We start from the raw sequence: 22,874 nt of genomic DNA, 5'->3' as shown, positions 1-22,874 counted from the left end.
CTTACCCAGGAACCAGGTGTGAAGCCTGTGTTGTATTGTTTCCCGGTTAGGAGAACTGTTCAGTCCATTCAGCTTCCTGCATAGCCTGCATGAAGCACAAAGCCGTTTTAGAACAAAAGAATCTGAAGACCAAAGGCATTCTGACTTTCTAAAAGATGCACTAACACACCATGTGGTCATTGTTTTTGTTTATTTTTTCACTAAGAACTTGTTCTTGAAATAACTTTAATGTCTAGGAAGAGCACTGTGGGGGGCTAGTGTTACTTCTTAAACTCATTCTTGCCAGGCTTTCAAGAAGTGACTGGTACTGTTGTTATGCTCACTTCTCGTACTGAATCCCCTGTAACAGTAAATGTTGGTGATTGCAATATGGGTTCTGTGACATGGTCTCTCTCTTCTGCAGTGCGACTTCCTTGTTTACAGTGTCAGTGTGTACCCATAGCAATCACTACGCTGCACTTCTATGCTACTTTTCATCTGTAGATCAGAATGCACTTTGCTGGGGCGATTGCTATTAGCGCTCATGTTGGATTTGGGGAAATTGAGGCAAAGAAGAGAGTGACGTGCTCAGAGTTACTGATATGTCAAGCAGTAGGAAGTTGGTTGTGTAAGCAAGTTCCTCTAGTATTGTGGACATGAAATCATACGTTTTCTTTTAGCAGGCTACAAGTCTTGTATCTTGACTCAGGTGCTAACCACTCAGTACGGCGGTCCACTGGAGACCAGACCTGATTATGGTTGAAGTAAAAGTCATGGACTTTGGTTTCAGTGGGAAAATTCTCTTTGGCTTTAGTCACAAACTGAGTCTTTCTAACTTTCAAGAGTTATAACAAAGAGTTCCTCTTTGGTAAAAAGCTGTCAGAAAAGTTACTTGGGCCCCTGAGTGGTTTTAGAATCCATCCCTGCTCCTACCAAGTCTGTGGCAATGTGGTGGCAAAGCTGCTTTTGGCCTCAATGAGATTGCATTACAATCCGTATGAGTAATATTAGAGTGCCAGATCTGAGGAGCCATAGGTCCCATGCTGGCTGAGGGTGTATTTAGTCCCAGCTGTATCCCATGACATCTGGCACAGCACAAGGAGCTTTATGGAGGCAGGGAGGATTGACTGCGTGAATAAACTCTGTATCTTGGGACAGTTCATCAGTAAGGAACTAGATAATCCATTAGTGTTGAGAAGGGTCAGGGTATTCCTGGTAGGGAGAAGGCAGGAAGCCAGTCAGAAGCAGGTGGTTAAAACTGAAAATGCAGTGGACACATTTTTCTTAGAATTGTATCCATGCTGATACATATCTGGGAAGAATTCTGGCTCTAATTTCTAATCAGAGAATCCCCAGAAAAACCCAGCCCTATACACCACAGAGTATCCCCACATGGCCTGGGAGTTTGCCTCCCTTCATTGGTGCCTCCCCTGTCTGGGGTTAGATGCATTCAGTCTTCATTAGCTGTCTAACAATGGGATTGAAGCATTGGCTCTGTGAAAACTCCAGGCTTTAATCCTGTGACCCTGTAGTTTGCTCTTCAGTTGAACGACAGGCTCTGTCGTTCTGACATAAAGTCAGCCTGGGTGAACCAAAATGACTTTAAATCTGCTTTGCTTTGCTTCCCCATAAAAGATGTAATCTTGCATCAGTAGGAGGCAAATTGGAAGAAGACAACAAACCTTTCCCCTTATGCATCTAAGCACTGTGTGTTACTGCAATGACTTTACTGGGGCATGATTTTTTTCTTTTCATTCTGCCAGGCAAAGTCTGTGGGGATTTAATCCTGCAGGCAACAACCATCAGATGGAAAAGATCATCTGCTGGTGAAGTTATCGTTATAATATATATGCTGCCAATTAGAAAAAGAAACTCACTGATTTCTTACAGTTTTTCTCTGCCTGAAGTTGATTGCGGCCCTTAATGTTAACTCCATGGGATAGGCAAGATCAGAGCAGTGGAACTAAGCCTTGGATGCCCAAGAAGCTGGCACAGTGAAAAGGAAAAGCAGCGTGTGTGGGAGGGAGACCTGCCACCATCCTCCTTAGGATTGTCTGACCGTTCCAGGGCCACGTTAGGACTGCCTTGTCCCTGGGGGTGCTTAAATGAGCAAATCTCTTGAAGCTAGGAGAACTGGACATTTTCTGGCTGTAGAGACAGCTGCCCAGAGCCTGTAATCTTGTGCTGTCTGTGTGTCAATACTTTGAGTTATGCAGGCTTGAGCTTATTTGGAGGTGTAGCGGAAGACTTTGAAGTATCATACTGAAGCAGCAGAATTTTTTCTGTTCGCAGCTAAGCCACTCCCTCTGCATGAGGTAAGGCAGCATGCAGTGCAGTTGGTGCACCCATCTCTCTGATGGCATGTGGTAAGATCAAGTCGCAGGTGATATTGAAGATCTCATGTTTGCCTTTGAACAAGCACAGCTCTTAAGCCCGGCATAATGGATAGCCGAGTAGTTCTCACTTGCTTTGGTTGCTTCATTTGCTTTGGTTGTCCAGGTGCATGAAGAACTTCTTTCAGTCCCATCCCAAGCTGCCAAGGACAGGTCCTCTTAGGGATTTGATTGCTTGACTGTCAGGTCTTGTAGTGACATCCTTGTACTCGAGTATGTAAATAACTCCCTTTCATCCCTGCCTTGCTGCTAACATCCAGCTGTTGTTTGTAATCATATTGAAATGCACTTGCACATCAGAAAGGATGACTGACCTCTAGTGTTTTCTAATTATAACAGTGCCCGATAGCATAGTTATGATTGTTTATTAGTGGAACAAATAGAAACCCTTTTAAAGTAAGGACTTATAACTGCCACAAATACCTGCTCTTGGTGATGTTTGACACGACAGATCTGAGCTGCAGAGCTTTCTGTATTTTATATTTACCAAATATGAAGAGATTTCTTTCATTATTTTTTGACTGTAAGACATGATGGGAAATGGGGGGTGGGAAGAATGTGAGATAATCAAAAGTATTTTCTCATTTTTCCTGCTGGGATGTTTGCTAAGAAATTGTTTGGATTTTGAGGAAAAATGAGCTGCACAGCCTTGGGAAAATGTTTTCTTTTTCTATGGCAGCGCAAATGTCTTGAGCAAGGCCCTGCTTGATTTTTGGAGCAGTGATTATAACACTTTTTGGGGGAGAAGCTGGCCTAAATACCCTTTTGCTACTCCTCATCTTCCCCTCGAACTTCTGGGTAGTCCCTCTTTATGGTATTCCCATTCCTTGGGCCCACAACAGTATTTCCTTTCACATCAGTTTTGCTTTGACTCCTGTGCTCCCAAGAGCATCCCTCTCAACAGCAACTTTGGTAAAGACATCAGTACGATGTGGCCAGCCTCTCACTTATAATCCATTTTCCAGCTGCCTCTCTTTTTAAATTTGGTAAGCCTCACCCCAGAGGTGCATGTCACTGGTGGGGAAGACCACAACCTCTGATTAGATGGGAAATTAGCTACCCCATCTCATCTCCTTCCAGGTTTGGTTTTTGGGTCTGTGCCTACCTCCCAAACTTCCCATGAAAAGCCAGTTTTGTGGGAGAGGGAGGTGTCGGGAAGGAAACAGGTTGATACTTCCTAATTCACTTCAGGAAAGCCAAAAATCCATCAGAACAAAAGGCAGGCATTTCAGGAGCTGCTATTCTGATCTCTACATACTTTGTTCTTTCATGACATGCCATATTTAAAGCAAACAAAGAAGAGAGTTTGGTAAACATGTTTTGTCCCCGCCACACTCCCCCCAATGATTTCCTTGCCAATGACTTGAATGAATTTAGCGCTTGTGAATTACAAGTATTAGCAAGAGCAAATATTTTTGGCCTTAGGCTCCCACTGTATCCCTCTGCCTCTTCCTGCAACCACATAGTCCCAGCCCAAGAGTGTTAGGATGGAGCTGGACCCATGGGAACTCAGCACGGAGAGGGAAGCTGCTTATCTCGGTCCAGTGCTGTTTTGTGCACTGGTTTTATGCAGTGCGTGAGGAGGGGAGGAGTGTGGCTAACAACATTGTTGTGGTGGGAAATCACACTGCTGGCAAAGGTAGGTGCCTGAACACATATTCTGTCACCTAACTTAATTGCTTTTGAAAATCTTGTATTGACTGACAAACCACTGCCAAACTCCCTTTTCTGTAAGCACGAGTATCTACCTACTGCAGCCAGACTTCAGTTCATCTTAAGATGTAGGACCTGGTGCAGGTCAGTTGCCTGTTGAGATTGAGAGGAGTTGCTGTCTGAACAAAAGTATCAGCTTTGTTCCTTAGATGGCATTGATTATTATGCATGTATATTAAAAATGGTTGTGTCTGTCTATCTTCCTCCTTTGCTGTCTGACTTTTTTTTTTTCCCCCTTCATAATGTAACCACATCATCTACATGACACCTCTCAAGCTCTCCAGCTGCCTGTAAGCAATCTTCTTTATTGTTTTCAAAACATAATCTGTTGGTATTTTGCCTTTGCATGTTTCTTTGTTGTGGTTATATCACAGTCAGTGCTGTGATTTTCTTACAACCAGGTATAATTGCTTGGAATGTTCCAAAGCAAATTTTTACTCAGCTTCAGACATACCTATGTTATTGGAACCAGGTTTTATTTGTTTGTATTTTGTCTGATATTATTCTGCCAGATTTGCCTTTTGGCAGCAAAAAATGTTCAGGAAAACCAATTCTCCTTCCTTCTGCCCCAAGAAGAAAATTCTTTATAAAACACAGGGCAGAGCTAACGGGTAGTGGTTATTTGACATAGAACGTGTACAGTTAACGGGAAGAAAAAGCCATGGCAGCTTGTCATTTGCAGTCTATTTATGCATGTAACTAAATCTGATTTATTTGGGGCTTGAGCCAAGGAAGTAAACCATAAGATTCCCCCTGACCTAGGATTTTTGTTTGTGTGTGCTCAGTGATTGAGAATTTCATTACTTTTGTCTGAGCTTGCAGGCCAAATGCTGGTGCGAAGTGTGAGTTTGTATGAGGCGTAGTATGACTGAACCTTTTCATCTCAAATGCGGAGAAGATGAGTTGACTCTTGTGAGTTATTCACAGCTCAAGAGTTGTATCTCCCTGCTCCTGGCTATTATTTGAGCCTTGTTAAGCGTGACTGGGACTGAGCACCCTGCTTTGCTCCCCGAGTTTTGCTAAGAGACTGGGATGCTGAAAGGGCGTCTTCCAACTCTGACACTGCGCAAAGCAGCTCTGGAGCTTTACAGGGGGAGCTGAAGTGGTTGGATGCAGTCTGAGCATCGCTTCTGAATTTCACTTTGTGCTCTTTTATTGGCAAAAGCTATAGCAAGAGCTATAGCACTAGGTGGGCAGGACTTGTGGGTTAGACGGATTACTGTAGGAGCAAAGGGAAATGTTTTGAGACATGACTTACAGAAATCTGTAATGTTGCTGAAGACTTTGTCAGTAGTTTTATATGAGGAAAATGCTATCTATAAAATTAGTGATTTTTGTCATGAAACCTTACTGGATTCAAGTACTTTGTGTCCTGGGTTTGGGGTGCTGGCCTAGACCTAAAATCTGTTTTCCAGTCACTTCTCTGCATCTTCCCCTCCACGTTCCATCCCTTGTCTTGTCCATTAATATCACAAGTACTCTGAAGGAAGGACTGTCTCAGAATCGCTGCCTCTGCCAGTGTTTCTAATTGCCTCTGGAGCAGATAATATAAACTAGTCCTTCCTTGCCTGGATGAATCACCCAGTCAGGGTCCCTTCCATGCTTGCAAGAAGCATTGTTTGGGAGAGGAGGATTCTTGTCACTTTGAATGCTCTGCTGTCTCAGAAGGGAGCAGAGGGCTGGATGAACATGCGCGTGCGTGTCTGAAACCACAATAAACTAGATGCCCCAGGGTTTGCTTTTATTGCAGAGCAGTTATTAACCATGTGCAAGAATTCTGGTGTCTACAATGTGGTTGTGGCCACAAAGAGCTCTCCAAATAACAACAACAAAGTGCCACATTTCTGAGCAATGGACCGTATACAGGGCCACCATTAGCTCAAGGGGATACAGACTTACAGGGACCTGCAGACTCGATGGGTGTTGTACTCCCCTCACACCATACTCAAACAGAACCCAGCATCAGTAATAATGGGTCTGGGTTTTGCTACAGGATCTCTAGAATTGTTGCCTTCAGCTAATCTGTAACAGAGGCAAATGTGCGTGGCGGGGGAGTGGGGGGGGTGGGATACAACAAAGAGCAGCTCTGTATCTTCAAGGGGTTTCACTTTCTTACTTCCAGCGGGAAGGAAAGGCTTTGGGTCCTGCTGCCTCCTCTCTGTGTACATGTGGTAATAAAAATATTTACTGTTTGGGTAGTGCTGGGGTTTTACCTTTCACTGCTAAGCTGCGGGTCTGATGCGTATCGCACTCGGTTGGTCGGTGCAGGCTCCTGACAGTGATTGTAGCTGTAACTGAATCACATATGCCCTAGGAATGGCACCTTACAGCTCACCCACCTGGTTTTTGCCTGCTGCAGTAACTGGGCTGAGTGCGGCACCCTATATGCCAGGGTTGTGCTGCTTGGTTTCCCTGGGCTCCAGCTTCCACCGCCTCCGGGAGCCTGTTAGGAAAGAAGAGGAGGTTTCCAGCCCATCTTGCACTCTCTTGTCTTTACAAACAGCAGTGAAATACCTCAGATTGAGGCAGGCGTGACTCTAACATGCTTACCGCTTTTATACGCATATAGAAGGAGTCGCTCCACAGTAAGTGATCGGGAGCAGAATCAGGCCTTGCACTCACATCACTTCCTTCCACCTCCAGAAATACTCGCTGACCTCCTCTTTTCCCCTCCCATCAAGCGGTAGCAATGTGAAATTCAGGAAAGCAGCAGCAGCAGCTGCTCCTCTGAGCCGAGTCCCGATGAGGCCGGGAGCACATTCTTTCCTATGTTGTGGTTTGCTGACTCTTCTCTTTGTCTCGTGTGTAATGGGAAGAGAGCTCGTGGAGCGGGGTGGGGGGGGGAACGCACTGGCAACAAATGGCTCCTCTGGGTTTTTTCACTTTGCTTGCGCCTACTTCTGATCCCAATTGCGTGGGTATAAACCTGGGGAAATTACACTATTTCTCTGGACCCGCTCCAGGTTCACCCCGGCGGAACCAGCAGCAGAAGCAGGCCCTGAAATACTTTGTGTAGCGCTCGGGCTGCCCACCCCAGCTGTTTACTGCTTTGCATTTTCCTTCACCATGAGACTTCTGTAGCCTCTGAGGGCTGAAACCTCGCAGTCCCGCTGGACTCCGACAGGCAGATGAACCCCTTGTGAGGGGTGGGCCGCTATCCACAGAGGCCTTTGGCCTGTGGGGCTTGGTATTTCACGGAGAACATCAGGCTCACTGGGCTTCTTCAGCGGGGAGAGGGCAGGGAGGCAGCCTGGGGCTCGGCTGGGCAGCGGCGGCCGTTTTGCTTGATGTGAGGAGTTGAACCAGGTAGCTGATGACCGAAAGCAGGAAATCTCTAAGGCGTGCGCCAACAAGATAGGTCTGTCTGTAACATAGTCTTTCTCTGCAGACAGCCATAGCGCTGGCTTGGTGTATCCAAACCTCCACAGCTAGATACATAGGATTCCCTGGCTGCATGGCTTCCCCGTGGCATCCCCCAGTGAGGGGGTGAAGGTGGATGCGTGTGTGTCCCACACCCAGTGCTTTTTCTGCACAGCACTGATCTTTTCCATTCTTCATTATTCTTTCCTCATTGTTCAGAAATCCTCACAGTACCTCTGAAATCTTACGGGAGTGTATTATTTGGTGGCCAAACAGGCCACGCTAGGAATCTGCTTGTGCTTATTTACTGATGGCACTTTGAGACAACATGGCAGCTTTGTCTGAGGCTCCTATTAGCACAGGTACGCTGATTAACAGGAGATTTAGTTACTGTAAGGTTCTAAGGGAAATAACAGAAGCACCAAAACTGCTGTAAAAATCATGCAGTGTGGATGTCCAAGAATAACCTATGATGGAGAGCATCACTGAAAGACCCTGTGCTTTCTCTAGGCTCAGTAACTGTGGAGTTAAAAATGAGTATGGCTTCCAAGCATTGGCCGTGGTGATAAAGGAGCTTATAATATGCTTGGAGCCTCCCACTTGCCGTGGGAAACCAAGGCAAAAACCTCCTAGTCTGAGCCAACCATGAAGCACAGCAATTTAGTTTATGCTGCCAGCAAAAGTGATTCTGCAATGTGAAAGCTAAGATCCCAAAAGCAGTGAAATGCACCAGCATTTTCAATAGTCCTGGGCAGCTTCTGTTTGTCAGTGTTGGGAGGAATATTTTGACAGCATTTGGCAACTTAGTATATAGTTTAGCAAACATTTTATTGTTGTAAGTTTTGGTGTAATTAGCCATGAAAGCTGCTGTTGCTGGTTATGTAGGGTCAGGCCTCTGGGGCAACCCGTGAAACTATATCAGGACAAACCCCGGAAGCCTTCAGAAAATATGTATATATGAAACAGCAAATAAAAAGACTTTACAAACAGGGATATTTAGAGGTGAATTTGAGGGAGAGGGAGGGGAAATCCAGTTCTTCTGTAAGCCAGGACACCCCTACTGGTGTTCATGACATGACTGGTGGCACTTGGGCATCATTTGTGGAGGGAGGCGATACACCTGGGCTTGGGGAGTGTGGTGAGGGAAGCGATTAACTGCTGACCACTTCACTGGTACTCTTTATTTGAGATTTTGAAGCAGTGAAATTTTCTTGCTAGTATTTCTGTCTGGCTTTGACACTTCCCAGCTGATAAGCAACATATGGGTGCATAATTCCTCCTAGGGGAGAAGGAGACCCTCTGCCATGCTGCAGAACCTCTGCTCAACAGGGTTGTAGCTCAGTGATGTAGAACCAGGCACTCCAAGACCTCAGTATGCTTCCTGTGAGGACTCGCCAATGAGGGAGACCTCCCTAGCTTTTTACAGTCAGTTCTAGTTACTCTTAGTTTCACTGGTTGCTCCATTTCCCAAAAGGAGTGTTTCATTGTAGTCACTGTATGTGGAAATACATAGTATTAAAGTTATCTGTGCATTTTCACCATTAGTGGCTCATGGTTTTCTTAAATTTTTGATGTCTAGGCTGTTTTGCCAAGCTATTCTTTGCCTGAAGGATAGGCTTTTTTAAAAAAAGGGGGGGAAGTAATTCCGACAGTCCTAAAAAGGTGCTGGAAATGATCGGGTTTGCTGTTTTAAAGAAAATTTCTCTTTTGGATTGCATCAGTGCCTCTGCAGCTGGCAGTAGAAATTTGATACTTCATCCAAAATAGGTCATTCTTTCCCAAGTAAGAAACTGTGGCAATTCTATGTAGGGAAGTGACTCCACTGGAAATTGCAAGAATTGGTTTTAAGTGGGATGGCAAGCTCAGAATGAAACTGAAAGTGTCAACTCCAGGGGGGGAAGAATTAATAAATAAAGAAATAAAAATTTGGGAGCTGTAAATGCATCTTGCATAGCTTCAAGGAAAATCTCTTTGAGTTCGTCATGTTTAGAGATTTAGCCTGACACTTTCAGAAAAATCCTGGAGAATGATAGGTGTTGGATTGCCTCAGATCTCTTTTGGAAAAGCAGTCTTTAAAGTATGTAACTCACATTGGTATGGATTATTTTTTAATGATGAGAAAAGGGCTCATTTAGTAGTAGTGCCAGCACGTTTCATTGGTGCTGCTCACAAATATATAAACATGTCATTGTGTAGCACACATAAATCGGAGACTGCAGAGGATCCAGACCCTTGGTTTGAGAAGTTCCTAGTGCTTTGTTGCTCTCCCTCAGTGCCTGGCAATTTCTTCATTCTTTGATAACCAGTTTATTCTGTAAATGAATTGTGAGCTCTCCAGAAGAGCAGCATGAAAGCACAGGGCTATACAAGCAAGCTTATTCTAGCTGATGTACTTCAGGGGTCTCCTTTCGGTCCTTGTCCTTTTATCTTTGCTCTTGTTGTCCACTCATCAGCACTGTTGTAGGACAGGCAGTGCCATAGTATATGGCACAGGTTGGCTTCTGTATGCTGGTCTGTACCTGATGTACAGGGACAGGAGTCACTGGCATAGTGTCACTTGGAAAGCCCATAGCAGAACTGAGAATTGTAATAAAGGATCATTTTCCCACTTTTTTTATACATTTACACAGAAAAATGTCTAACAGCAGTTAGAGGAAACCTACTGCTTTACAGTAGTTAAACTTCAGAAATTTTTTAGCTACGCGTCTAGTCCCCTGTGATCCTTCTGTATGTGCTGTTGTTTTATTTATCTTTCTGCATAAGACACCTGACATATGAGTTTGCCCGGCAAAGAAAGCAAACAAGCTGTTCTTTTCATAAACACCACAGTCCTATGGAGGGTTTTTAAAATCATTGACTTCTCATGCTTTGTAGCCTTTTTAATGGCTTGAAAGTGTATGGCATAGATCCACGCGGTAGAAATGACCTATCATTTATTGTAGAGTTGCTGCATGCAAGGCTCTGTTTGAAGTCTGAGTCCCACCAGACTGTGGGGGTCTCTGAGAATGTAAGGCTAAGCAGAAAAAAGCCAGGGAGTGTCAGTAATGCAGTTTTATATATTGGGAATGGCAGCATGAGTGTGTAAGTTTGTGCATGCAACTAAGTTGCCCAAGTTTTCAGAAGAAATCCATAATGGAGCCAGGGACTGGCTGTCCAGAATGCTAGTCCAGCGAATTAGCTACGAGTACTGCCTTTCCCTTCTGAATTACTTCAAAAGCTTTCTCTTTTGAAACAAACAGTAATTCATGCAAACGTTCTCCCACACATTCTGAAAGAATAGAAGATCAGTCAAGACTCTCTGTGTGGCTGCAAGGGTAGAGCTGTGCTCTAGGAAAAGTAAATAATCTGCTAGCAGATGATTTTGGGAAGTCACATAAAATTAATTAAACTAGAAGAAAATATTTATATTTTACGTTATAAGAGGAACAAAAACAGATGGAAGACTTACTGAACTTGTTTCAAAATTGTATGGTAAACCATTTCAGACTTATTTCTACTTCTCTTTGAGTCAGTGGTATTTGTCATGGTGGTTCCTGTTACAGCTTCCAACACAACTGCTGTAGAAGCCTCAACAGGGTTAGCTGCCTTGTCTCCATAGATCTCTATGTAATTTGTGTCCCTAACTACCTTTGGAGTAGCCCACGCTTAAAATTCCGAGTGGAACAAGGAATTTTGCTGTGAAATAAGATGAATGTAATCAATTATGTTTTGTATGCAGGTCTGGAAGTGTGAGAAACCATTGGACTGAGATTTACTCTTTTGTGGAAAGCCTAGCTGAGAAGTTCATAAGGTAGTTTTCGTAAGCTTATATTTTAATTTGCTATATATATAATTTATTTTTTCATTCACTGCTTCTTAACAAATGAAAATCTGACCAAATAATATGTGTATGTGACATGGATCTGGCTTGTTCTTCTGTTTCAGTCCAATGTTGCGGATGTCTTTCATCGTTTTTTCTTCACGAGGCACTACAGTCATGAAACTAACCGAAAACAGGCAAGTACTCCCCACAGCTTTCATCCAGAACTACCCTCCATCCCCGCTTTCAAGCAGCAACTGGTCCCAAACCCAGAATTTGGAGGTCTGTTTTGGTCCTTGGTATGGCACCAACTGAAATACTTTCCACTGTTCCCAACTGAAAGAGGGCTTAGAAGGCCTTTGGGTTTCCCATTACCATTTTGTTTCCAGCCATACAAGAGAAGGGCAGCTCTAGGCTGTTCTTTACCACAGTATTTCACAGACGAACTGTGTTTCCAGTCGGGGATTTGTATACATCCTCACTATCCCCAACTACCCAAATAAGGGCAGTTCTGTGTAAGAGATCTCAGACCCTGAGCTGATGAGCAAAAGACTGTATGAAGTCCCACAATGCACTTCGAAGTGACCCAAAGCCTTGAACTTTATGCCAGCAACTGTACCCAGGTTGTACCCGGTGCTGGAGCACTACCTTGCCAGGCTGTTGCACAGCTCTCCTGGGCTACCTTCAGACAGCACCCATGCCTGAGGTGGTTTGCAAAGCTAAGCAATGGTTTCTTGAGAAAAAGAGAGCCTGAGGCTAGAGCAAAATTGTTGTTGCCACCTTCACGACTAAATCCTCTTTTTTTAAAAAAACAAACCAAAAACCAAACAAAAACCCCAAAACAACCACCAGCATCAAAAAAACCTAAAACCACACCAAAAAAACAAAGCCACCCCCAAAAAAACCCCAAAACAACAAATCTGAATAATTGTGGATTTAACTTGTCTCACATAGAAATCCATGTCATGGATGTGTTTCTAAGCATTTTCTTTCATTTCAACTTAATGCCCCTGCTTTTGCTGCTGCTTCTGTCCGTGTGAGAGGGCCTCAGTAGTATGGTGCACTCTACAAATAAAGGGGGCACTGGAGCAGTCTTGAAAGAAACGCACACACATTTTGTACTCCAGGGCCTCATCCAAAAGCCAGAAACCCTGCTGGAGTCTTATATTTCTGCTGGCTCCACTGAGTATTGGCTCAGGTGTTGTACCTTGGTGAGAGAGCTCAAACTTGCGTACTTCTCCCAAGTGGATTTGCTCTTTGCAAGGTGGAAAGTAGACAGGAACCCTGTGGCAATACGTTGAACATGGTATTAGAATGTTCTCTTTCTTCAACTCCTGTTCTCTGTGTGATTTACCATGTATGTCTTTTCAGCTCGTTTTATGTTTTGAAAGGGTAAAAATGTGCTTTTTACCCTAAGAACATGCCCAATCCCAGCTCCTGATTTTACCTTGATCCCACATAGACTCCTCTGGTAATTGGGGTTGTGCTGCCTGAAATGCCCAGCTGTGAAACTGAGTTTAGAGAGGCATTCACTGTCTTTTTTAAAAAAAGAATGTCCCATAGCACCTGGAGCTGATGTTTGGAGTGCCTGCATCTTGCCTGTTGAATATTTATGCCTTATTTGCCTTATTTGTGTTCCATTAATATAATGAAAACTTTGCTAAGGATCAAGGTCTTTCAGTGGTCAATTATTAATTTCCCTGAGCTATCCTCTTGCTTAACAGGTATTCGTGGGGTAAGAGGCTATGCAACAGGAGTCATGGTGTCAAAGTCACCTTGCTCTTACCAGGGAACAATCTGTGCCCCAGGAAGGTTGATCAGTCCCTGGTCTTGGATAGGAAATTCTCATCATTCCTATCCTGTTCTCTTATCTTTGGCCTCTGTCTTTATAATGGAAAAGTCCTAATCCCAACTGTCCTGATGATTGATTAAATGCAGAGTTTTTATTTGTCCCATTTTTGTGACAGGGTTATAAGCTTTTAAATTCTCATCCCATCTGCAGTTTGTCAGAGTTTAATATCTGGCATTTGCTTTAATTCAATCTCATCCTGTCTGACAGTATACCAGAATGGGGGAGCAGGGACAGAATTGCACCCTTAAAATGTGTTAACCCGAACATTGTACGTCCAGTTTTGTGCTCCCATAGGTGTGTGGCTGAAAAATTGTGGATTTTGAGAAACCTTGGTTTTACCAGTGTTTTAGCTGCTATGTATGCACACTGTGCAAAGTATTGACAGGGTGCATAATCTAGCTGTGATACAGGAATATCTCAAAAAAAAAGAACTTTTATTAAAATTTTATCTGTTTGTTTATTTATTTATTTATTATCCAAAGGGAAGCCATAAGACGAGGGCTCGACATTCTTCAGTATGAAGTGCCTGGAGGAGACACATTCATGCATGAAGGATTTAAAAGGGTACATATCGCAGTGCCTCCTTCCTTTGATTTATACATATAAACTTTACTTTGCTTGCTGCCACTGTACTTATGAGCTAACAATGTTTTACACTTCATTGCAGGCAAATGAGCAGATTTACCACGAAACCTATGGAGGTATGTGTTGTATATTGCTCACGTTATATATCTGCATTAAAAAGACAGGGATGATAGTTCTTTATATGACCTGCAGTAAACCCGCTGAAAGAAGTGTTGGAGAAGGAATTGGTGTTACACAATCACTACATTCCATTTTGACTACAGCCCTACTTTTAAATGCGTGATTCATGGTTTATTAAGACCAGAGGAGACCAGTATGATCACAGATCTGACCCAGTCCAGAATAAAGACCAAAGCATTACAGCCAGAACTGCCTGTCCTGCACCCAGGGGACAGGAAAACCCAGATTTTCTTGCACCCTTCTGTCCTGATGCACTCTGCCTTGTGCGCCCAAGTCCTCATCCTCATTAGTGTATGTATGAATGCAATCCGCTGAGATTTTTGTATCAGTATGAATTATTTGGGATCAGATTGTGAGTTCCTAACATGTAAATTTTCACTAAATTTTGAGAGGGAAATGTATTTGTGTTTTCTGTCTGTGCCAAAAGAAGGCCTAATTAGTTAAACTGAACACTTCTTGCCTGGTTTGTACCCCGGTGTGAGGTTGTTCTCATTAGCGGGCTGGTGGTCTCTTTGGAAGATGGAGAAATGGGTCAGTGCCTTTTCAATGAAATAGGCTGTGAATGTAGAGTCTTCGGCAGCGATTCTACATGGCTTCTCAGGCACTTCTGCCAGTGGAATCAAGAGTCCTGAGGAGTCCAACTGAAACCTATTTTTCCTCTTCATAACATATCACTAAGAACTAATGAACTATTCTGGAATTTAATTAGGAGTAGATGAAATCTGGATTTATAAGCTAAAATATCAGAGAAGAAACAAGTGTTCAAAAGAAAACAAAATCTCAACATTTTCAGCCTTTTTCCATCATGCTGCGCAGAAATTTTCCCCACACGTTGCAGGTCATTTTTTTAAGATTTATGTCCGTGTCTGACATGACATGGGAAGGACTGCATGGCATAAGAAACCTGTCAGAACTAATCAGTCTTTTATTTCAGACAGTATGGGGAAAGACACTTGAAATTGTAACAGATTATTTTGAAAAAATAACAAATACTTCCCTGAAAGTAACATGTATGTGTATTAGTTACTTTGCTTAAGAACTATTGAAGCACAATAGTTGATTGAGCCACGGTTTGCATATTAATTTGGTTTTATTTTGTTAATGTGTTGCCTTTTTCTATGTAGTATTGTATTCTATATTGCATTACATACATAGCTATCCAAAATCTATGCAAGGTTTTCACTTAAGCTTAGGTGGGATATGAAATGTCTTATCACGAGACATGAATTTTCTTCAATGGACCTGATCTTAAGGTTTTCACACACTCAGAATTCCTGTGAACTTCACTGACAGCTCTTGTTGCTCAAGAAGTGTAGGGCTGAACCCCACTATAGAAGCACTCTTCATGCCGTGTTCAATGGGGTTGCACCTTGAAAGTCTAGTGGAGGGCAAGGTAGGATGGCAGGAAAGCTCCTCTTGCAGAGGTATCTCCTACTGCAGTCTCTGGACAAGGTTCGTGTAGAGACATGTTTGTCAAGAGAAGAGAGGAAACCTCTCCCTCTCTGCAGATCCATTTTGCCACTTCTCCACATGAAGGGGTGTAATCTGATGGGTGCTGTATTATACTCAGAACAGAGAAGTTTGTGTGTGGACCTTGCATAGGTTTTGGCTTACTGCATGCTATTATGCATCTGATCTTCGGATGCTATATCTCCAATAAAGTCTGTACAAATCAGGCTGAGTCTGGCTTTACGGTTTTGCATTTATTTGTCAGCCAAAAGCAATGCCTCACTTCAGACTTTTTTCATTGCTGAGTCCCGTGTTATACGTATGCAATCTGTTAACTGTCCTCCATGTAGGAGTTCGGACCGCTAGTGTGATTATTGCTCTGACGGATGGAGAACTGCAAGATGTTCAGTTTTATTATGCAGAACAAGAAGTAAGTCACCTTCACGTTTATCCAAACTAGCTTATGTCAAACCTATAGGCATTTGTTGCTGGCTCCACTGATTATATGGCTTTGCACTTAATGGCAATTTTTTTTAGGCCAACAGAGCCAGAAGCTTTGGAGCTATTGTTTATTGTGTTGGAGTGAAAGATTTCAATGAAACTCAGGTAACTTTGCTTTCTTTCTTCTTGTTTTGTTTTTCTGTTATACTGTGCACAAGTAACAGCATCAGATGAAGGCATTTATTTAATTACTTGAGGCATAAATCATTTTGTGTCAGTATGATGTCTTTTAGCAAGTATGAAAGGGCCCAGTTTTGTTCACTGTAATTTTGTTTTCCTCATGATTTATGATTGTCTTTCTTTGCAGCTGTCAACAATTGCTGACAGCATCGATCATGTTTTTCCAGTTACGGGAGGCTTTTATGCCCTGAGAGGAACCATTGATTCAGTAAGTTGGGTAGTCTGAAACCCAGAAAAGGACACCCTTTCCTGTATTAATAAAGCATAGATAAAAATAATTGCCAAAAATGCTATTATCTAAATCTTTTAGATTCTCAAGAAATCTTGCATCGAGATCCTAGCGGCTGAACCATCGAGTGTTTGTGCAGGAGGTAAGTTTCCACAAGAACAATGTGATAAGGCAAATGAATGACAATGATGAAATGTCAGTAGCTACCTAATGTGGTATTGGAGCTGAAGCCCGTGGATGTGTTAGAGCATCCCCTCGGGCTGTGGCTAAAGCCCTGTGTGTTCCTTCTCACTTGAGGAAAAAAATTGTGCTGATAAACACGTAGCTTCTGTGGCTGAATGACAGCTTGGAGAGTTGACTGAGGTAGCACTAAGGGAATTGGGGATACTGCTTTTTAAATTATCTGAGAGAAGGAGGAGACATAAGTGATGTAAAGCCAGACTGCCAGAGGTGCTATAGAGTCTAGAGATGATGTCTCACAAATTTCTGGAAAGACTGCATTCCTGGGATCTGCTAGGACTCGTGAGCAGTTAGAAGAAGATTTTGCAAAACATTCACAGAAATCTCAGGTTTATTGAACCAGATATAATTAATTGCATAGGCCAAGGTACCTTTTCTTACAAGGTGTGTTTTCCAAAGTACTAATGTTTTACTTATTCACAATGAAAGAGCCATTAGTGTATATGGTAAACGTGAAGAATCCCCAGAGGAGCTGTTGGTAATTTCATGCCTTTCATGTCTAGTATGTTTAACTTGGATTTGTTCTGGTTTACATTAGCAATTCACTTGCTGTGTTTCTGTCTACTTAAGAGGCTATTGCAGCAGAGTAAGAGTGACACCATAAGTTTGCTGGAAGGTACAGTTTACAGCATGGTTGTTTAGATCCAATGTTTACTGTCTTGTGTTCATTTCCTTATACACCGTAAAAATGAGCACATAAAAATAAAATAGCGATGATGCATGAAAGCTGACCTCAAAAACAGATAAAAATAGGAAACTCAGGAAAAATCTAATAAATATCACAGAGAAGAGAAATTGTTCACTCTTCATTTCCACATGTTGATCACAACATGATCTTGCCCTGAGTATTTCAATTTAAAATGAAATATCCTTGTATCTTTTGAACTATATCTAAATGTACAATTGTGGACTAGGCGTTTGTGATAAAATATTGTCTGTGGAAAAAATTAAAAACTGAATGATTTTGCTTTTAAAAATCTCCTTGTGGAGTTGATAAAAAAATAATTTAAAGCTTTGACATTTCAAAGCTTTTTTTTTTTTATTTTATACTGATAAAGTCTTTCTTTTTTTGCTTGCTTATTGTATATCAGGCAGTTTTTTGTACACCAGTTTATTGCAAGCTTTCCTGTTCACCAAAAATTGCAGTTAGCTACATGAAAATGTGAGTGTTCCAATAGGAGGGATTTCAGTAGTATTCTTGTAATTTTTTGGAACAATGTTAAGAATACTGGAAAGTTGAATTTGAAACCATTTTTTCGAATGGAAATTTGAAAATATTTTTCTAAAGTATTTGAGCAAATAAATTTTCAAGAGAAGATTTGCTTTTAAAAAATATTTGTTTCATAAAAAAGTAGAATTTCTCTTTTTCGAAAGGAATCAGTTTGATTTCCGGTTCATGCATTCAAACCACTTCATTTTTTTGCCAAGTTTGCTAGGTAACTAGTTTATCACAACTGTGATTAAAAATAAAAAATAAAAAAAAAATGTTGTATTACTTGCATCTGTAAAAATTTTTCAGTGTCTTTGTGGCTTTTGAATCAGACCAATATAAATCAGTCAGGACCATTTTCTGTGTGTATTGCTGCTGATTCAGCAAAATACCAGCACTTGTTTCACTTAAATTCTGAGGTTTGCTCTGTCCCTGTTTTCAAAGCCGTCCGGCAAAGGCTGGCGCGTGGTGAAGCATGGTGCTGAATCACCAGGGCATGAAGACTTGGATCTTGCATGCTTGAAACTTTACTTATAGCAGCAGGGAGCTTGACAATAGGAGGAAGCCAAAACTGCAGCTCCGAATGGTGCATACTGTTCTTGTGGGTTAAATGGTCTTTAGCACGAAGAATCAGGCCTGAAATAGCTCTTATTATGAGTCTAGTCCTGCAAGGCTTATCTGAAATGAACTCCTGGAAGAGATTTTTATATTGTGAGGCTGCAAATATTTACACTTGTGCTTGGCTTTATTATCTATCCTTCGTTATCCCATTTATTCATATCCCATGTTATCCCATATTCAACATAGCCAAAGGTTCATCTTTATAGCTTTGTGCACCACTGTCTCCTGGAGGGAATCTCCTGAGATTGAACAACTCTTTTCATGGTATGCATCCAGATCCTGAATCCAGTTCACTGGACAGTCCAATATAGTTCTACTATATATGTAATGTAATTTATTTTTCAATGTACTTTATTTGACTTTAATGCGAAAAGTACTGAAGCCTATGAAGTAATTTCAAAATTCTAATGCATTTCAAATTTAGGTAATTGCTAAGATAGTTTACTGATAATGTACAGGTAAGATATATAGCCATTGAATCCTATATAAAAATATTTATACACCTGCACTTAGAACTGGCTGAAAACTAGAGCATAAGATTTCCTAGAAATGCACCATTCCTTACCCTTTTTTTTCCAAGACAGTAATTTTATTTAAAAAAAAACCCATATAATTGAAACTTGCATTTCAAAATTTTAGTTGAAAAATAGTAGACATTTTTAAAGAGTGCAATGTGTTATCACATTCTCCAGCAAAGAAGCTTGCTTGTTTACAGCCTTGAAATGTGGCTCTGTCCATGATTTTTGTATAAAACTTATCTGAGTGAGGAAGTGATAATCAGTTTGGCTTTTATCCATCAGTATTACTAGTTTTTGGAATCTGGTATGAGATCATGAGGGCTTTTGTTGCTCTGTGGAAGCCAGTTGTGATCAGGGCTTAAAGCAGACTGACCCACTCCTTGTAACTGTTCTTGCAGCTCATAATTACCACTGTGCTGGTGGTTATAGGTAATCTTGGCTTCATTTTTGACTTGCCAGAACTTTAGTAAAATGCTGATGAAACAATTTCCACATGGTGACGATTCCAGTTGGGGCTCTGGCTCTCTGTGACGAAGCTGTCTGGCAAGTCCATTTACAAATTGATCTCGTCATGTTGTGACAGCTATCTGATGCTTAATGCTTTTTGACCCTGCAAATTCATCGTCCCAAATGTGCAGCAATATAGTTGGGTCCTTCCTGTTCCCTCTAATTTAAAGTGACCAAGACATGCAGCCTGTAAACAGGCTATCAGTGTAGAATTGGAGGTGCCTCATATCCTGTTTGACAGCATCATTGCTTTGATTATGCTTACGGTACATGGATGTGATTGAAAGGTTTTGTTGGATGTGGCATCCTACTGGCCACATCAACTACCAGGTGTGGATGCAAGCCGTCAGCTTCTCATCAGAGTCACAGAAGCGAAGCCGACAGCGCAGCCAGCGCACACCAGCTTCAACCTACCATCTCGCTGCCAGCACCGCCCGGTTATTTCAGTGCTGACCTTTTTCCCTTCGCTGTCTTGTCAAAAGCTACAATCTACGATCTGACAGTAACTAAGGAAGAAAAGGACGCAGTCAGAGCCAGAGCGCAAAATTAAATGGAATTAGCCATTTCAACAGACCATCATCCAGAACATGTTAATGCTCTGGAGCATCCAAAGGGGCAGGCTTCTTGACAGTAACAACCAAATCCAGTACCAGCTGTTCACATTTCCATGCAAGTCTGGTATTGAAACTATATTGTCAGCTTGTGTTGGTGGACAGGTTACTACCCAGTCAGTTATTAATGACTGACTGTGCAGAGTGGCAGTGATGGTGAAAAGAAGGGCAGGAGAGGTAAACTGTCTTGACAAGACTAAACTTCTAGATGTAGCTTTTACCTTTGATGTTTTGTGTTGAAAGTCACTTACTTGCTGCATCTTTTTAAAGCCACTGAAATAGCTATCAATTATGCCTTTGTGGTTGCTGCCTTTTAAGACCATTAATTCGGGAGAGGAGAAAAAAAAAGTAAGTGCAATTTTATTTCAGCAAGCTGCTTTTATAATATAAAATTAAGAGGAAAAAATAAATTATCTTAGCTGGGTGTTCAAGTCGCTGTGGAGTAGGCTGGCTACAAGCAAGTTTGTGGTAATGCATGGTCCCAGGCAGGTAGTTCTGGCGCGTGGGCAGAGGCCCCGTTGCCCTCAGGGCTGACCATGACTCCGAGCTCTGCTGGCAAAAAAAGGGATGCTCATCAAGAATAACTCTCAGCATATCAACTGGGTTAGTTGTGGAATGGCTCAAGGCATGAATCAAACTTAGAGTAACTCCAGATTCTTACTGGAGTAAGAAGCAGCTGAATCTGCCCTACAGTCCATTTTTCTTTGTTTTAAAGAAGCGCCCTCCAACCCCAGTGGGAACCAGGAGGTATAACCCTTCCCTTAAAAAAGAGGCCAAATTGTGATGCTGGCTTTGTGTGTTTGGCTTGTGATGGTGCTCAGTGAGGTCTCAAATTTGATGGTCTTTTTCAGCAAAGTGCCAAAGCATGTGTTTCACTTCAATATGCACTCCAGTAGATATTTTCTTTTTCCCCTCCCAAAATATCTTCTGATTCCCGTGTTCCTTGCAACCTGTGTCAGTTCAGAGCACTGGTCTAAGGGAAGTTACCACGAGGAAACCCAGAGTGTGAGTTTCCAGTGCTTGATCATAACTTGTGCATGCCCTTGTCCAATTCACCCAGAGTTGCGTTAGACCTCAATGTAGTGAGAATGTGTTTTTGGCAAGAACAAACTGTTTGTACGGAAAAGTTGAAGCACTCCACATCCTCATGCGAGCTTGTCTTGCAGTAACTTGATAGTGAAGAGCAGGCAGACTAAGCTGAATATGTATTTCAGCCACCTTTTGGGCCTCATGTAGTGTTATCCAAAGAGAACTTCTTCCTCCAAAGCATACAAATAACATGGCAGTACATCATATGAAATGTTATCAGAAGCCAGATCTCGTATCACTAGAAGTTAGGTACAGCTCCCCTCAATCCTATCAACATTGTTTTCCTCTAATTTTTAGTATGTTGGTCAAAATGTAATTGATAATGCATGTGGACTTGTTCATGATGGTTTTGCTTGCTGCTAGTGGAGAACTTCTATGCAGTTTATTCTTATTTTTCTGTGTGTGGCTTGAAGATTAATTGATCCTGTGTTGTGCTGCTGTCCCCCTGGTATTGGGCTGATCTCAAATGCTGCTCAGTGGCTGGTGTAAGCGATCTCTGTGGAGGACTCAGCTGAAGCAGGAGATTTACGTATGAAAGTGCAGCTGCTTCTGTGCTTTCCCTTGCTGTGTGCCGTGGGTGTCTGCTGTCAGCTGGCTTCTTGTGTGTAGCATCAAAGGGAGTTTCAAAAATACATTTGGCACAGAACAAATTCGTAACGTCTCTTCACCTGTCTGCATTATCTCCTTGATCTGCTTGAGGTTAGGATGGCTCTACAGAGGGACCTGGAGAGGCTGGCTCAATGGGCCAAGGCCAGTGGTATGAGGTCCAACAAGGTCAAGTGTGAGGTCCTGCACCTTACGTCACAACAACCCTGTGCTACAGGCTTGGGGAAGAGTGGCTGGAAAGCTGCCTGGCGGAAAAGGACCTGGGTGTGTTGGTCAACATCTGGCTGAATATGAGCCAGCAGCGTACCCAGGTGGCCAAGAAGGCCAACAGCGTCATGGTTTGTATCAGAAATAGTGTGGCCAGCAGGACTTAGGAAGTCATCGGCCCCCTGTACTCAGCACTGGTGAGGCTGCATCTTGAGTACTGTGTTCAGTTTTGGGCCCCTCATTACAGGAGGGACATTGGGGTGCTGGAACATGTTCATAGAAGAGCAATGAAGCTGGTGGAGGGTCTAGAGCACAAGCCCTATAAGGAGCAGCTGAGGGAACTGGAGTTGTTTAGCCTGATGAAGAGGAGGCTCGGGGGAGACCTTATTTGAACAGAGCTGCTGCTGAAAGCCAAGTGCCATCTGGTGTGTGGAGGTAGGAGGAAGGACTTGTGGTTAGCAACGGTGTCTGGCCCAAAAGCCATGGAGAAACCATGAAATGACATCAGCCATGTCAGGCTCACAGTATTACTGTGGCACCTTTAATTAAGGCATTGGGGGGTCAATGGGATGCTTGCGGGAGGAGCCTTGAGATGAGTGTTGCTCTGTGAAGCACCAGTGCCGCCATGGCACTCTTGGCCATTGCTGCTGAATATTGAGAGTGTCAGTGTGAACGTTTTGATTCAGGTATAGTGCAGAGAACTGCCATTGTCCTGTCGTACTTCAGATCATTCTGGAAAGAAATGCTGTATTTGAGCTATTTTTCACAACTTCCTGTTTTTACTTACAGAATCCTTTCAAGTTGTGGTAAGAGGCAACGGCTTTTATCATGCAAGAAATATTGACCAGGTACTCTGCAGCTTCAAGCTCAATGACAGCCTTACTATCAGTAAGTTTGCAGGCTAATGGATTCCAGTGTCCCCTGTGGCTGTGTCACCTCATGAGCAATAGGTGGCACAGCCCACCTCTTGTCCGTGTTGGGGGACTGCTTGCAGTGGATGTGGGGGGATCTGGGAGGGGATCTACACCTAACAGAAGTTTGAAAT

At 42.6% G+C, this 22,874-nt stretch overlaps 1 protein-coding gene across 1 annotated transcript in view; it reads left to right on the top strand.

Annotated features, from left to right (window-relative positions):
- Positions 1-22,874, top strand: part of ANTXRL (ANTXR like) — a 63,166-nt gene that overhangs the window by 1,559 nt on the left and 38,733 nt on the right. The window contains exons 2-10 of the mRNA XM_054206651.1: positions 11,164-11,235; positions 11,370-11,441; positions 13,579-13,660; positions 13,764-13,797; positions 15,661-15,740; positions 15,848-15,916; positions 16,119-16,199; positions 16,302-16,362; positions 22,619-22,717. Coding sequence (XP_054062626.1) covers positions 11,164-11,235; positions 11,370-11,441; positions 13,579-13,660; positions 13,764-13,797; positions 15,661-15,740; positions 15,848-15,916; positions 16,119-16,199; positions 16,302-16,362; positions 22,619-22,717 — 650 coding nt within the window. The remainder of the gene's footprint in view (positions 1-11,163; positions 11,236-11,369; positions 11,442-13,578; positions 13,661-13,763; positions 13,798-15,660; positions 15,741-15,847; positions 15,917-16,118; positions 16,200-16,301; positions 16,363-22,618; positions 22,718-22,874) is intronic.

This window comes from Rissa tridactyla, chromosome 6 (genome assembly GCF_028500815.1).
Source record: "Rissa tridactyla isolate bRisTri1 chromosome 6, bRisTri1.patW.cur.20221130, whole genome shotgun sequence".
Classification (NCBI taxonomy): domain Eukaryota; kingdom Metazoa; phylum Chordata; class Aves; order Charadriiformes; family Laridae; genus Rissa; species Rissa tridactyla.
The sequence above is the reverse complement of the archived record's forward strand: the minus strand, read 5'-3'. Positions and strand labels throughout refer to the sequence as shown.